Here is a 17,415-nt window from a genome sequence, read left to right as displayed (position 1 = left end):
AGTCAGAAATCTGGAACAAATTAGGAAGGAGGCCCTATCAGTCCCAGTCCTAAGGAGTATGCAGTAACCGGGGACGACGAGGTCGCCACTGCTCCACCCGGTTCAACTTAGTTACCCTATGTATCCATCACCACCAGATTCTCGAGGCCACCTCTCCCCTAGAAGAAACGAAATCAGCAATGATCTATACAAAGGCTCGGTGCCTCGGTCGTCAGAAAAACTAGCCATCGCCTTTGAAAGGGACGAAGAAGCACGGTTCAGAGACACGAAAGCACGCGCGCATGCGGTCACCCGTTTGAAAGATCCCCTCACATTATGATACGGAAGGAGACACGACCGTTCCCGAAGGTCCACGTTATATTATAAACAACTAGTACATCTAGGGGATACAAACTAAAGCAATAGTACAGAAATTGCGACGAAGAAGATAGATCCCTACAGAGCAAAACGGGGCGAGAAAGAGTACAAGGTGACTAAGTTCAGCCGTGACATGGATATATCACGGCGTCACCAAGTACGCCATCCCGGTGACCGCCTTCACCTCTACAGGTCCTGGTAGGGGACACACATGGGACGGCGTATGTGCCTCATCTGCGGCCTACCACTGCGGAAGCTGATAAAGTAGCCAGCTCCCGAGCTGTTGAAGGACGCTGAGGAGTCCGAGGAGGTCACTGATGGGGCCTTCTCCCTCGCCTTTCCGGCCTACTCCTGCTTCGCCGCGGGGCCCGTAGATGCCGGTTCACTCTCCCTTCACAGGAGATCCCACTCGATCTAATCATCATCATTGAAGATATCAATGATCTCGATAGGCATGCCCTCCCCAGCCAAAGGTCAGGCTAGAGTAGCGGGCAACCACCTCCCCTGCAGAGATGGAGGCGGCGTCGCCTCTTTCGACGACCGAAACGGTCCGGCTCCTAAAGCCTCCCAAAACATGACCTCTTGAAGCCTCGGTCCTCCGAAGCTTCGGCCACCAGAAGCCTCGGTCCTCCGAAGCTTCGGCCTCCCGAAGCCTCAGCCCTTTGGGGTCTCGCTTCCCAAAGCCTTCACCTACCGGTTCCATGCCTCCAGAGACCCCCGTCTAGGGCTGATTGGGCCGCCTACCCGAAGGCAGTGGGGTGACTTAGCAGGCCTTAGGAAAGATCTGCCAGAAGGGGAGCACCAGTCGTGCTTTGCCTACAAGAAAGTGATTGGCATTAAAGGCCTAGGCTAATGGATGCCACTCTGACACCCCAGCATGATGAAGGCTATTCTGACACCCCTGACAGTGCGGCGCCGAGTCGCAATCGGCGACCGTCTCGCTCCCTTCAGGGGGTAGGCACCACGATAATTACCACGGTGGATATTTATCTCTTCGATAGGGTAGAAGGTAGTTATCCGGGACAAGGCCCAGTAATTTCGTCAGATACCGGATATTTGTACATTATGATAACTTGCACGCCAAGCTACGGATGGCTCTATAAATAGGAGGCCATGGTCCTCTGGGCAAAGCACGGACACAGCGGGAGAGAACAAGCAAGACAGCTAACGTTGTGATACTCCTCCCAGAGTGATACATTTTTCTACCATCAATACATCGTGGTGTTCCTTCCTCTTAAACTTCGTCCCCAAGCTTGAGTCCCCCCTCCTTAGAAGAAACTCTCAACGTACTTGCTACGGCAAGACGAACTCTTGCTCCAACAACACTTGTGTGTAACATGATCATTACTTTCACGTACATCACATAAACAGTACTGCAACACATTCCTGAGATACATGACCCTTATGAAAATAGCGAAATTGGAATTTTTCCTTGCCTTTCGGAATCTTGAACAGCTCCGGTCCATTACAATTGGCCTCACCATTAGCCAGTGCCTGTTTCGTAGCTGCCTTTGCCCCTCCCTCTGCCAAAGAACTTGTTGTTTGCTATGCTAAAATGTTGTTCCCTGACAAAGCACACATTGGCTTTGATTCTGACATCTCATTGGCTCCTAGCTATCCTTGATCAGCATCCGACGCCTTAGCCTAACCCTGATCATCACCAAGCACCAAGGGATCCGACACTTTGCCACCCAAAGATTCACTATCCAGTGATGATGTTTGCCCGGCCATCGAAGGATGCGTTGGAGGGCCTCCCATGTGGCCACCGGCCCCAGCACCTCGGGCTTGCTGGGTATGCCATCCGTCACCCCAAAGTGTGCCACCACCATATCGCCCTCTATAAAGAGGACGCAGAGCACCCCGACCTCCACGGCCAGCGCCAAAACACATGCCTTTTTTTGCACCATTGAAACCAGAACTAGGATGAATGCTTCCCCCATTGAAACCACCATGATTGTGCCCAAAGTTGATGTGATAGTTCCTTCCGAACCGACCGTATCTACGCCGATCACCACGACCGCCATTGAATTGATCACCAGTAGCACCATATACATTACCGTCTACCATGTCCGCTTCCCTTCCTCCTCCGCCATACTGGCCTCCTCTCTGATTCGTGTCGCGCTCCGTCGCTCGTTTTGCCACCTCAACGTACGATCATTGTGGAGGTGAAACAATCAGAGGAGGAGGATCCGGTGTGTTTCCCGAATGGGAAGTAAAACTAGCCGCATTTGCACGCACCATAGGCCCAGCCAGCCTCAAAAGCCCTTCATCCTATCCGGTGCACTCCGGCTCCCCTCCGGTGCTCCAGCTTCGTCCAGCGCACTCCGGCTACATGCACACTCAAATCATAAGGAGATCTATTTAAAAAAAATCAAACAAGCTAGGTAACATTGGCACTTACTGGAACATGCACGTGCGCAGAGAGCTTCAGCCGTAGGATGATCAAACAAGCTAGCTAGCTTTGACAAGAACGTCCACGCGCACAGAGCTTCGGCCACAGGAACGTGGACTAGGACACGGCGTAGAGGCTGCCTACTGGCTGGCTGGGCTGCAGGTACTAGCTTGCTTTCGGGCTCGCTTGTGAGAGCCCGCATGATGCCCATCGATCGAAACTTGCAGGACGGGAAGAGAGAGGAAGAGAGAGGAATAGAGGAATGAGTGGCTGTGGTGGACGCAAGTGAAACGAAGAGATAAGAGAGAGACAGAGTGAGTGAACGTTCGAGTCGGATGCGTGAAACGAGCCAAAACGGGAGTGGATCAAATTTTCACGTCTGACCCTATCTGTGCCGGTTGCGGCTCTAACCGGCACTGAAAATGGACTATCAGTGTCAGTTCGTGGCTGGAATTGGCACTAATGTATATCGATGGCGGTTCCAGCCACGAACCAGCACTGATAGTCTATTTTTAGTGCTAGTTCTAGGTGCCTCAGCAATTGTTTGCGCTAGGAAGTTTAACAACCGGCACTGATACGCCTTCAGTCGCAGTTTTTGCACAACCGGTACTGAGAGGACGCTATTTATGATATGTTCTGTAGTAGTGATATTGAAATGAAAGAAGATATTTCTGTACAGAATTGAAGGAGGCAATAAATAATAATTGTTCCGATGGAACCTTCTACGCTGACTTCTTTTACTTATTAAAATAAAAGTTAAAATATTAAAATACAAAATCTAAAATGGATTCGAGCCATAGCACATGGTTTCATAAAATCTGTACGATTTTTCCGAACTAATCGAGCAGCTCTGATCTGATAAATAGGGTTCCCTAGGTACATTCCGTTTTCTGAAAGAAGGTCTAAAAAAAAAAGCGAAATAGAAAAAAAATCAGTTACGAAATGCAGTAATTCTTCTAATTGATTGCAATGAAATTCGGCTCAATCTTTTTCCCACTTTTTGGAATAAAATTGTTGATAAAACTCCAACATAGTTTGAGATGGGGTCCCTTGAAACGAATAGAAGGTTTCTTCACTTTGACCCTAGACCACGGTTCATAAATACGACGGTAACCGTCCAAAAATCGTGGTTACCGACCTTCTCGGTCCGGTCCGGTTTCAGAAATCGAACGGTAACCGAATTTGAATTCAAAAAATTCAAAAAAATTAAAAAAATTTTAAAAAAAATCTTAAAAAAACTAGACACAATTCTAAGACCTTCTGTGAAAAAAGTTTCAAAAATAATGTCGTTTGCATCATATTCTACAGGGAGGAAGTTTGAAAAAAATGAAAAAAATTGAAGAGTGCGGCTCAGTTATTAACTCATGAAGGAAAAGTGTAACATGCAAACACATATTTTTCTTATGTAAAACGTATTTTAAGAGAATCTTTAAAATTGATTTCACTTTATTTAGAGTTTTATTAATTTATCTATGATTTTTACAAAGTTCACAAGCATAAAGTGAATATGTTAAGAAACAGCACTTTAAATAACTTTTTCATGTCTACTATTATTTTTCCTACATAAATCATAGTATAAATAAGCTAATGAAAGTAGTTTCAGTAATTTTTGAGATGTGATGGGTCAGTTATGAATTAATCTAGTCGCAACACATTTACACAATCATGCATGTTACAATAACTAATTCATGAGTTCATGTATTTTTAAAAGACATAGGATCATGTAAGAAGACTAACAAAATTAGTTTCATGATTTTTGGATTAGCAAAGAGTAAACTATGCATTTAACTTAGTTTAACAAATACAATTTCTGACAGAAAATTTTGAACTTTTTATGAGTATAAATACTTTTATCATGTAGATCATGTCACAAGGAAACCAACAAAATTTGTTTCACTTGATTTGAAGCTCAGATGAATTAGTTATTGATTTTAGAAGATTGAGATAATGTTTGGGTTTTTTGTTGAACTTCACTGAAAATTGAGAAAACCACTCGATAAATCGAGAAAACCGAGCGGTTACCGAGAAAACCGAGCGGTTACCGACAATGTGAAAAATTCGAGAAAACCACTCGATAAATCGTAAAAACCGCAAAATACTTCTGGGTGACCGATAACGAAGTAGTACCGTGAGGGAAAGGTGAAAAGAACCCCCAGTGGGTAGTGAAATAAACTGTACTCTTTTTTCTATTAGCATTTGTTTGGCAAGCTACTGTAAGTCGCAAACTGAATGATCGGGCATAGGTCGACTAGCAGACAGCCAAAGGGATTCCCGAGTCGAATGAGATATACTGATTGGAATCCTCAAGAAATGCTTACGGAGTGGAAAGCACAGATTTCTTATTGCAAAATCAATGTCTTACTTTATGGATTCGAGAGAATAGGAGAACAGTAGCCTGACAAATAGTCAGTTCAGTCCGATTCAGGTGCCAATTCAGGTGCCTAATCAAATAGATCCCCTGTTGATTTGCTAGTTGATAAGGTAAATATCCAACTTATGCCTGGGAAAGGATTGAGATACATATTGATATCTAGCTGGGCGAAAGAGCATAAAAGGGAAAACAATACTAAAGGAAAAATAGGAGGATATCTATATAATTCTAATAAATTAGAACATATTAGGGCTATACGGATTCGAACCGTAGACCTTCTCGATAAAACAGATCAAACTGAAAGACGTCAGGCAGAGGCTTTTGTTTAAGCCAAGAGTTTCAAAACCGCACAGTCCCGCTTATATTCATTATATTTAGCAAAATTAATATATTCTAAAAAAGAAGGTTGGCAAAGGTCGTTGCTAGGTCGATCGACCAGTATAAAGCCTCAGCCAGCAGAGCCCATTAGATGCACCGAGCGAGCTTGCTATCTCTAGCATTCTTCCCATCCCAACAACTCAAGACATGACAAGAGCTAACGGCGCCGTACATGACAGCCGCCGGAGCATGCAGCACGCGGAAGGCCCCGCGGCCGTGCTCGCCATCGGCACGGCTAACCCGACGGGCACCATCGTGCCCCAGGACGAGTTCGCGTACCATTTCTTCCGCGTCACCAAGAGCGACCACCTTACTGACCTCAAGGAAAAGCTAACGAGAATATGTAAGCATGCATGCTCACGTTAACGTAGTACTATATGATTACAGTCGTCAATATATTATAATCTTACAACTTATAATTAATTCCAATTTATTTCAGGCCAGAAAACAGGCATCGAGAAGCGGCACTTCCACATGACGGAAGAAATGCTCCTTGCCCACCCGGAGTTCATCGACAGAGAGCTGCCATCTCTCGATGCTCGCATCGACATCGTTGCCACCGCGGTCCCGAAGCTCGCTGAGACTGCCGCGGTGAAGGCCATCACCGAGTGGGGCCGTCCGGCCACTGACATCACCCACCTCATCTTCAGCACCTACTCCGGCTGCCGCGCCCCGAGCGCCGACCTCGAGCTCTCCTCGCTCCTCGGCCTCCGCCCGACGGTCTGCCGCACCATACTCAACCTCCACGGCTGCTACGGCGGGGGCAGGGCGCTTCATCTGGCCAAGGAGCTCGCCGAGAACAACCGCGGCGCGCGCGTCCTCGTGGCCTGCTCCGAGATAACCCTCGTCTGCTTCGGCGGGCCCGACGGGAGCAACCTCGTCGGCCACGCTCTGTTCGGCGATGGCGCTGGTGCCGTCATCGTTGGTGCCGGTCCCTTCACCGGAGATGAACGCCCGCTGTTTGAGATGGTCGCAGCCACGCAGACGACGATACCGGGAACTGAGTACGCGCTCGGCATGCAAGTCGCGGGAGGCGGCATAGATTTCCACCTCGCCATCCAGGTGCCGATGCTCCTAGGACAGAACGTCGAGCAGACACTGCTCGACGCGATTAGGTCGGCGCTTGGAGACGACGTCGATGTTCCAAGCTGGAACGACCTCTTCTGGGCGGTGCACCCGGGTGGCCGTCCAATCCTGGATAACATAGACAAGGTGCTCAAGCTGGAGCCTGGGAAGCTGGCGGCGAGCCGACATGTGCTGCGCGAGTACGGGAACATGAGCGGCGCGACGATAGTCTTCGTGCTTGATGAGCTACGCCGCCGCAGGGAGGAGGAAGGTGACCAGCAGCCTGAGTGGGGTGCGATGCTGGCCTTCGGACCGGGAATCACAATCGAGACGATGGTGCTGCGGTCCGCATGCGGACGTGGTCTCAAGGAAACTTAATTACGTACAGTTCTACATATATACACGCAGTATAGATATCACACGTCAGTCAAAGAAAGTAAACCACGTCCTAGATAATAAAATAATGCAAATGTAACACCCGACTGTGATATACTTCATCTCTAGGTCATGATGGTGGAGTACAATTTGACCAAAACGTGCAAATTGTTCTCCCAAATATATATTTGCGTACTTAATGGAACGGTCCTTGTGTTAGATCTGTCATTATGATTATTTCCAGATTTACTTCCATAATTGTTAAGCTTTCTGGATTTGTAAGAAAATACGGAGAGTACTGTTATGTCTACCTATATATATATGAAACTCAATAACTGAATATTGATTATGCATGCTTTGATTTAGTCTAGAGCGGAGTGATCAAGATGGAATTAAGACATACATGGAAGATATTATACTTAAAATCGTTACAGGTAAGTTTAGCAAACAATAGTACCACCAAAATATTTTAACTCTATCAAAATTGTTGTAGAGTTCTGGCCGGGATGCTGTCCGAGTAAAACAAATCTTCATCTACTGTAAAATACGATGCTAGCAATTGATTTCCAAGTGAATATATACTTATATTAAAAAATCCAATAATAAAAAGATCTAAAACGTACTTCTATTAATAAAAATTCATTTTCAAAATCCAAAAACAATGACTTCCTTTGAAGTACGATTATATCATGACTAATCCCTAATAGAATTAATAAGTAATCAAATTCAAAATAAAACGACTCCCTTGCAGGAAATAACTTTACGAAGACTAAATACTACAATATGTATAGTTTAATTATTAGCGCTATAAAGCATGAAAAGATATAGAGGTAGCCCGTGCATTAACAGCTAGTGTATTCTAATCGGAGGCTCCCCTTTAAACCTCACGTTAATCCAGCTAGGAGGTGAAACGATAGAAATTACCATATTAATCTATAATCCAAAAAAAAACGCTACAAAATCCTTTGTTAATAAGAAGCAAAAAATCCTTATCGTCCAACTTTTATATGTACAAAATATACGGCCACTACTATATACCCCTATATATACCGACCTATCACTACCGGTTCTTAATGGACCGGCAGTGATTTCTAATCACTGCCGGCTCAAGCTAACAGCCGCCAGTGATACCCTGCTCCATCTTCATTGCTGGTTTAATCCACCGACTGGCAGTGACAGCAGGGTATCACTGCCAGCTTGCTATATAAGCCGGCAGTGATGTCTCGATTATATAAAAGTTGTCCTCTCCTTCCCTAAGCCTGAGTACACAACAGAGAGGAGTTATGTTTGATCTGTGGCGGCCATTTTTGATCATCAAAATTTTTTGAGAAATCCCTATGCCCTAGGTGTTCGAAGGTATGCAACTTCATCTTCAATCCATTTCTAGTTGAATTTTATTTGCTAAATTCCTCTAAATTTTGAAATAATGCAGATACACCTATGGCCATGATGTTTTAAGACAATGTAGATGCAATTATATCTCATTTATTATACGATTGCTTCAATTAGTAGCTTACGGTGGAAAGTGACTTTATTATTGATTTACATTAGCTATACGTTCGAGCATATTTATTTTTTTATTTTTAATGAATTAGAAAATTTAGCCATAAAATTAAGATATATAGCAAGCTTCAATTATATTTTTTATATTTTAATTAATTTAGCAAGCTCCAATATAGAAATTTTAGGTATGAGCATATTTATTTTTTATTTATAATGAATTAGAAAAATTAGCCATGATATTTAAGTATGTTGCAAGCTTCAATTATATTTTTATATTTTAATTTATTAGCATGCTCCTATATGAAAACTTTAGGTATGAGTGTATTTATTTTGATTTTTAATGAATTAGAAAATTTCTCCATGATATTTAGGTATGTAGTAAGATCCAATTATATTTTTTATATCTTATTTAATTAGCAAGCTCCAATATATAAACTTTGTGTATGATTGTATTTTTTTATTTTTACTTAATTAGTCTTACAAAAGTTTTGAATAATAAAGAAAATTTCTAGGGATGGCACCAACAAATACTCATCGGAAGCGTACGCGAAAGGATACAAAAGACGGCTCCTCCAACCTGGGCCAATTGCCGCTAGGAGATGACGAGGTAATTTATTTTATGGTGATAGCAAAATCTTCTAGATGTTATGAGTTTGGATTTATAATAATGATATAATTATAGATGGATACAAGATGGATGTACGATGCCAGCTGTGTGAGCGCAGAGTACAAGAATGGTGTGGATTATTTCATGGTACAAGCCGCGATGCAGAAGTCAAATGCAAAGTCTCAATACATGTGTTGTCCATGCGGCGATTGCGAGAACAAGAAATAATTTTCTACCACCCAGCAGATACATTCCCACTTGATACCAAGGGCCTTCATGCCTGGCTATACTCGTTGGACCAAGCACGGTGAAGCTGAGATCGTACAGGAAGGGCAATACATTAGCAGAGAAGATGAAGACTTGTGCACCAATATGCCGGCTGACGAATATACCGATATGTCGCCTGCCGGAGATACGTTGGTTGATGATGATCTAGAAGAGATGTTGGCCGACGCCGACACCGATGATCTAGAGTAGATGTTGCGCGATGGGGAGGGGAACTTCACCAATAAAAGAGAGTTTCAAAAGTTTCAGCGTATGGTAGAGGACTCTAAAACATCGTCCGTATTCAAACAGCATCCGTATACAAATGAAACTTGCAATCCAAAATTCACAAGGGATTTCACTACTCGATCATTGCCTAGGAGAAAATAATCATGTTGCCAAGCATTGCATACTACTCATGTACGCATTGCTGGAGTCATGCATGTAGAAAAAAAAGAAGAAGTACAGAGGGTGGCATGGTGATAGGAAAATATATATAGTGACGATGATGATATGGCTCGAGGATGCTTCAATATGGCCTATTTAAAGAGGAAGCATTCTTCTCAAGTCAGCATTTATGTGCCAGTTCTACTAGTTCAGAGAGTAGCTTCTCTCAAGACGAGCTGGACGCCCTATCTGAGGTTGACCTCTAGAGTTTTCTTTTAGTGGCTAAACTAACCTGGGAGTCTCTCTAAATCAAAGGTAAAAATGCCTAGAAGGGTGTACAGGGTCTAGACTTTGCTCAACCGTCTAGCAACATGATTCCTAACTCAAATCCACATAAATCCTCATTTGTTCCCAGACTGAAGAACTTTGCAACCCTAGTTCCAGATTCAAGATCTATCCAACCAAAAATGAGCATACTTGCCATGGGAGCCTAGCAGACTCACCCAAGGTCCTTTGCTGAGATTGGTGACCGCCAGTTGAAGGAGGAAACGACGGAAAATGGCTTGGAGAAGAGAGGAAAAACTGCTGCTTCCTTGCTTCACCCAAAGAACACCAAACAAGTTCAGAACCAGCTCGAATTCCTTCGGGGAAACTGAAAACGAATTAGATGGACGAGTAGTCCTTGAGCTGGTGGTCACGTGAGTACCACATACGTACCTTGATCTTGCTCCCAGAGGTAGGGATCCAAAGGGGGAAAAAAAAAAGGAGCCTAAGAGAAAGAGTGAGAGACAGCCAACTCCAACTTGCTTCCTCAAAAAGCCTTATCTGGTGGAGTGGGTGAGTAGTACGTATGGGCAAGCTTTTTAGGGGGAGAGAGAGTGTTGTTGCCTACCTATAGAGAGATATTTTCCACCCAAGTGGGCCCCATTTACCTAGAGGAAAGTCCAGACTTGCTTCTAGCTCTTTTATTTCTCTTAGTTTTTCCTTCTCCCACCTCATTGATTCAAAGTGAGGTGCTCCAGTGACCCAAACTGGAACATGAAGCTGAAATTGCATGTTTTAGGATTAAAACACACAATTACGGATTTCAGGACGTGACAAAAGTGGAGTGTTCTCAAATTGAGAGGAATGCCACGCACAAGTTAATGGATTCAAAGGAGCATGTTACAAAGGAGACAAGTCGAAACATGATGCTGTTGTGGCATATAACAGTTAAGTCATCCAAACCGAGCTAAAATTGGCTAACTTTGAAAATAAGATATGTGATTTCACGTGAAAAGATGTCATAATCCTAGTTCTAGTTGTAATCATCATTATTTTGCTATGTAAGATGATGTGACTTGTAAGATCAATGTGTCAACTGTCAATGCGTCTTTCTTTTGTTAAATGTGGTCGTAACCTATCGATTCCTTCATGGTTATCTCACTCTTTCAACAACCTCCCTCCCTCCCTCGTCAGCTTTATCTCTCCCTCCCTCGTCAGCTTTATCTCTATCTTCCTCCTTCCTCTGCTCTTTATATGTAGAATACTCAACCGCTCGTCATCATCATATGCAGAACTGGCATCACCAACCGCCAATCCAGACCAGGTTTTAGAAGGAGATGTAGTGCCGTCGTCAAACATTGAAGAAGGTAGCCCGAGCCACTACCTCAACCTGGACCAAACAGACGCCTATGGAGGCGATGAGGTAATTCATAAGTAGATGAATGCATCTGTTGTACATATTATCGTATAGGTTCCCAATAGTTTTTTCGCTTATGTGCAGATGCTTGATGCTCCGGAGGGTCACGACAATGAGCAATCCTAGGAGAGGCATCGTGTCCGAGGTCCCTTGAAGATGCCTACGGGACGATTTGTGATCACGGAGGTCTCACCACCATGGGAGCCAACTGCACCAGAGAGAGTTCTGGGGTCATAAAAGTCAGTCTGTGGGGTTGCTATTAAGGATCACGTGCCCATCAGCTATAGATTGTGGACTGGTGAACGAGGTGATCCGCACATGGTTTCTGATTCAATCAAGAACGACATCTTGTGGCCTAAGATATTAGAGAAGTTCGACTTCCCTGAAGAGACAGATATGGAAGTAGTTAACCGTAAGACGCTAATGATCATGGGCCTTTGATTTAAAAACTGTAAGGGGACACTGAACAGAACGTATGTAATGAAAGGTACAATACCAGATTTCCGCAAATGGCCGCAACTGGAAGATCATTGGCAAGCCTTTGCGGAGTAAAAGTTGTTGGAAGAAGCACAAAGGTTGAGTAAGGTGAACAAAGCATACTCGAAGAAGAACTTGTACCCCCACAGAGTCGACAGTCGTGGGTATGTGAGGAAAGAAAGGCAGTGGCAACAACAGCTAGATGAACGATGAGAGAGAGGTGTCACGCCTGAGACGGAGCGCTGGAGCGAATGATCGATACACTTCCTTCGTGGCAGGGGTGCTTCTTACTCGTCTGATGGAAGCTTATCCTTTATGACATCCAAAGACCTGGAAGCGACGCAAGATCTTGCAAAAAAACTTACGGAATCCCACGAGCAGTCTTCACAAGACTCTTTCAAGCCAGACAGGGAAAGGAACAAGCTCACCTTGTCCCTGGGAAACAAGGAGCAAGGTGGTCGCACATGAGGCATTGGGGTGATGGGTTGGAAATATGGATTCCTAGGCGACGTCGACAGTTACAAGAATCAAAAGAGATCCCAAGCAGCGTGAGATGCAGAATGAGAGGCAAAACAAGCAAGGATGATGGAAGTGCTTGAACAAGCACTAAAAAATGAGAGGGAACAAACAGAAGAAAAAATAGCACAAGCAATATCCCAAGCCCTCATGCGTCAACGAGGTGCCATTATGAGCGAACAGGAACAGCTGAAAGCCCTGATGGTGCACGCTCCAGCCCTGGTGGTCGTTAGAGTAGCTGCGTATCTACGGGAGCTCCGGGAGCTGACTCCATCACTTACCCTGGGGACCTCATCACAGCACGGATACTGTTGAACTACACATTGGTGCCAGGAACAATACCATCAAGGTGGCTTCCGGCGTGGCTTATCCCTGTGGCTCCCATGAACAATTGCACGGACGTCCGATATCAGAGGGCTATGCTGTCGTCGAAGTAGACGAGGTAGTTGACCAGTTACGCCATGTTGAGGTAGACTACCCTGTAGAGGAGCGGGCAAACACTATAGGAGAGAACGAGCACACATTCATCGTGTGGGAGAAGGCCTACATAGTGTTTCCACAAGGGACAACTCCCGAGAACCTCTACTCTCTAGTACACCTCGGGCTATCGTCGCCTCTTAGATCTCCCTCTCCTCACCCATTTCCTAAAAAAAGTCCACCTCCTCAGCCATCGCCTCAAAGAAGTCCATCGCTCAAGAAGCCAACACCATCAAGAACCCAACCATCAGCTCGGAAAACACGATCAGGTTCTGCAGCATCCAAACAGATGACATCATCTAAAAAGTCAGTGGCATCTAAGAAGTTGGCGGAACCCAAGGATGTCTATTCACTCACTGTTGAGGAAACAAAAAAGATTGTGGATGTCAGTGTCACGTCTCATTTCCATCCTATACCACCTCCACCGAAGCCTGTTTTGCTTAAAGATGCCGTGAAACTTTCACGAAAATGGACAAAGTTAAATAGACAGGGGCGACTTCAAGAAAGCCACTGACTGACTATGAACACATCAGGAAGAAGCAGGCCAAGACAAGTCAGGCCCAATCATTAAGGATGCTCCAAGCATTGCGGACTTCCTAGCGGAATCAAGAATAACAGCAGAGGAACTAGCATGGCTTAATTTCGGATTGGATATCCAAAAGATGGATATTACATGTCCATTTGAGTTGACCAAACATTTAGTAAACTAGATATAGAAAGAAACCTTACAACTCAAATGCGTTGATTACATCAGTGGTACTTGGAGCATTCCAAACAGTATTTTCAGGCGTTCCCTGTAAGATATACAGATGATTATTTCCTCAATGGGGATGGCTCCTTCTGAGTGTATTTCAAGGATTTGTATGAATTGTATAAGGCAGATGCCCTCGACGTGGCTATAGTCAAAGTGTGGACTCTGTAAGTGACTTATGCATATAATTCGCGTTATATGATCTTGTACCTTTAAATTGCATAGCTAACTTCTCTCTTTCATAGAATGGAGATCCAAGCATGTGGACAAGAATTAGATAAGAAAGTAGGATTCATCAATCCTGGGCTTGTGAACCAGAAACTTATAAGGTAGAATCCAGACTTCACCAAGGATTGCTTATTGAAGTGTCTGCTTCACCACCAATACAAGAATTCATACTCTTACCCTACAATTATGAGTATGTGTTTGCACGCCAGGGCGTCCTCATTTTATGGGCAACTCGATTCTAGTACTAATTTGCTATGGCCACATATTTTGCAGTTTTCATTGGATCCTCCTTGTCATCCACCCAGACTTGAGTAAGATCATTGTCTTGGACTCACAAAAGAGAGATCAGACGACTTACCAACACCTCAACGACATGGTAAACAGGTCAACTCGATCATTTAATCTTCTCGACGATTGCATCTAAATTTAATTGGTATTCATATTCACGTACAGGGCATACACAAGATACTGAAAAAAGAGTATCATCTACTTTCCATTCAGGAAGCAATATGACGTAAAAACTAACTTTCCGATACGCAGGGAATATTCATGTCTTGCATTTTCTACTCAATAAAAAGGTTCTATTCATTCTACTAACAAATTCTTTCCTCTTGAAGTGTATGAGGTAGGCAGCTGGCAACTATTTCTACGTGTTTTATGTTGTTACTAACATGCACACATTCAGCCTAGATGGAGACGTTGTTAGGTTCAATGATCTTGAGGTATGAAATAACATATCAATACCTTCTTTTCAATTTCTATGCATTTTCAAGGACTAGTTCTTTCGATTCTTCAAACGCAGCGCTCAAAACTATGCACAAATGCGTTACAACCTGCATAAATACATGCCCTTCAAGAACAGATCACTGGGTTCTTCTTAGAACATATTATCTGCCAGGATTTGGCAGCTGCCTTCTCCCTGCAAACAATAGCAACACATCCAAATACATATCGACAAACACAATTGTAGGAGTACTCGCTTCATCACAGAATTGCAAATATTACAAAGTTCAAATGTATTCATTATAGAATCACAAATGTTACAAAGTTTCGATCAACTCATAATTACTTAAGACTTCACAACTTAAGGCTTCTGTAGTGGAACTCGCCCTGTGGGCTGATAACGTTAGACACCATGAACTCAGCGATCCATCGTCGAATATTCGAGAGTGCACCGGCGTCGAGAAACATACACTTGTATCGCTGCATAATTTAACGTGTAACCAGTGTTATGTTACCATGGAATTAAACTAATTACCAAAATTAGTTATGAATAATCTTGTACTGAACTTACATTGGGGGATTTGATATTCTTTGCTCAGAGCGTGAGGAGCATGTTCCACGCAACATAGAATCCACAGGTATTGCCCGGTGGTTGTTGGTGGCACTGCTGAAAATAAACATTACTGTTAGATGAAAAGAGGAAAAAAACTGCAACAGAGAATATTTAGTATTTTGTTTAGTAGCACTTACCGGATACCCAGTCTTGTGTGTCAGCCTACGATCGCCTTTTGCGTCATAGTCAGGTTGTGCTCGAAGGTACTTGTCGAAAGCCCTGCATAAAGAGGGATTGATTATGGAGCCTTTGAATGTTAGAAAAGTCTAATATGTGAACTAAGACAGGCAAAACTTACGTGTCAAGGAGTTGTTTTACAACACTGTAATCACGCGATCTAAATTTGCCTTTTGCAGATGTTGGTCTTGACGAGTCGACGTAGAACACCAAGTCCCACTCGAGGCAAATGTTAAGTAAGATCCAATAGCCACTAGTGTTGTGGGCGCCCATCAGGTACTTCACTTTTGAGTATTGTTGTATTGCCTTGGCCACATGATTCATAGCGTATTCATAGTGAAATTGCATGATCGATATTGTAATGGCCTCAGAGTCAAGAAATGCGACGAGATCCTTGTTCTTCCTTGTTTCTTTCTTCAAGTGTCTACAAATAAGGACACAATTAGATTCAAGTCTTAATGGTATTAATTAATGAATATCTAGTGTCATGGGGCTTACAATGTGAAGACCCGTAATAACGATACATCCAGGCCATCAAGGTTGAAGAGGTCGTATAAGTCATTGAAACCCACAATGAAGTAGCTGTCTTGATCACTTAAGAAGTGTCATCGTTTGTACTGTATGACTATGGACTGATCATTGCTATCTCTACAAGTCTGTACGTAATAATTATGCAGGTCGATACATGCTTTTCCCGCCCTTGCTAGCTCATCTACCGTCATCAAGGGCTTCCCATATTTGAATTTCGTGTTGGCCTGAGTCCACACTGGTTCAATATCCGTGAACTTCTTCATCGGTACAATGGACTTTGACTTCACCGGTACAATGGCTTTCGACATCTCCGGCAGGGGCTTCTTAGAGTCTTTCTTCTCGACCTCCTTTTCCTTCTTCTTTTTTGGGCTCTCTGGGGGAGACGGTATTGGGTCTAGAAGCGAGGCTATCAGATGCGGAGGAGAATGCAGTGAAGCCAGCTTCTCTAGGGGAGGAGAAGGCAGTGAAGCTGCCTTCTCAGGAGGTGACTGGCGTGGCGGCGGTGCACTTGGAGCTCGTCCAAACTAGGATGCACTGGAGACCACGATGTCGCCTCTCTTCCACTGGATCCTTTGATGAAGAGCTTCACCGAGAGTTATGACTTCCTCATTGGGGGGGACCTCCAACACGTGATCAGTGGCATTGCTATGTACCATATCCACCGTAACCATGGCATAGCCTGCACGTATCAGGACCGTATGTAAGATACGGATGCCTGGAAGCACCTAGCCCCTTGGAACCTTGATGTGATATTCGCCAGGCCTGATTACAAGGCTGCAGGACATGGGCCCTTCTAGCAGGTCGATTGTATCCGGCTCAGTCTCGGTAGCAGCTACTTGTTGCTCGACCTCCCTAGAGACGCAGCTACTCTTCCCTGCAGCTCCAGGGCTAAAACATGTGGCATGGAAATCTCTATTTCCTTTCCTACAAGCTGCCCCATGATGCTTGAGTAAACTTTCTGGGTGATGTCCTGTGCCAATGCATCCACATCCACTGCATCCGACATCTTCCTCTTCTTGTACATCCCGATGTCTTCGGGAAAGCCGTATTTCCAACTCTGGGAACTTGATACACCTCGCACTCGACCTGGGTGCTCCGAGTTTCCCAGCGCCATTGTGAGAACATTACTTTCCCTGACCCCGGTGAAAGAACCTTAGCTAGCTTCGGCTGCCTTTTCTTTGACTTTTTCTACGATTGCCTGGGTTTTGCTGTTTCTAAATGTGATTTCTCCACTATCGGACAGCTCACCCCTTGCACGCAAATATGACCGCGATCGTCCCGAGAATTAATTCCAAGGATTCTTGTGGCCTTCTCTGGCTAATTTCTCGTCCTCTGCCTACCATTTTGCCCTTTTCCCAGCGTAACCTGCTGCACCAGTCTTATGGTCATGCTTGTTCTTAGCCTGAAGCAGCTTCTTCTTCTCACTCTCCGTCTTGAACTGCGCTGAACTCTTCATCTGCATAAAAGCATCCCAATCTTCCGATTTCACGTGTTTGTAGCTCTCATAGGGTGCCACCCCTTTTGCTAAGTACCGATTCACAA

The 17,415-nt window shown here is 44.2% G+C and overlaps 1 protein-coding gene and 1 long non-coding RNA gene across 2 annotated transcripts; one reads left to right on the top strand and one right to left on the bottom strand.

Annotated features, from left to right (window-relative positions):
* Positions 1–1,401: 1,401 nt before the first annotated feature.
* On the bottom strand, positions 1,402–3,068 carry LOC133923996 (uncharacterized). Its single transcript, XR_009910738.1, has 2 exons — positions 2,759–3,068; positions 1,402–2,685 (listed from the first exon to the last, which is right to left on the bottom strand). It is a non-coding gene; the product is annotated as an uncharacterized LOC133923996 (long non-coding RNA).
* Positions 3,069–5,597: 2,529 nt separating this feature from the next.
* LOC133923997 (bisdemethoxycurcumin synthase-like) lies at positions 5,598–7,209 on the top strand. The gene is made up of 2 exons (XM_062369336.1): positions 5,598–5,841; positions 5,938–7,209. The coding sequence occupies exons 1-2, from the start codon at positions 5,646–5,648 to the stop codon at positions 6,939–6,941; spliced, it is 1,200 nt and encodes a 399-aa protein (XP_062225320.1). The 5' UTR covers positions 5,598–5,645; the 3' UTR covers positions 6,942–7,209.
* Positions 7,210–17,415: the final 10,206 nt, after the last annotated feature.

Source organism: Phragmites australis, chromosome 7, assembly GCF_958298935.1.
Source record: "Phragmites australis chromosome 7, lpPhrAust1.1, whole genome shotgun sequence".
Lineage (NCBI taxonomy): Eukaryota > Viridiplantae > Streptophyta > Magnoliopsida > Poales > Poaceae > Phragmites > Phragmites australis.
Note: the sequence above shows the minus strand (reverse complement) of the source record. Positions and strands in the feature narration are given on the sequence as shown.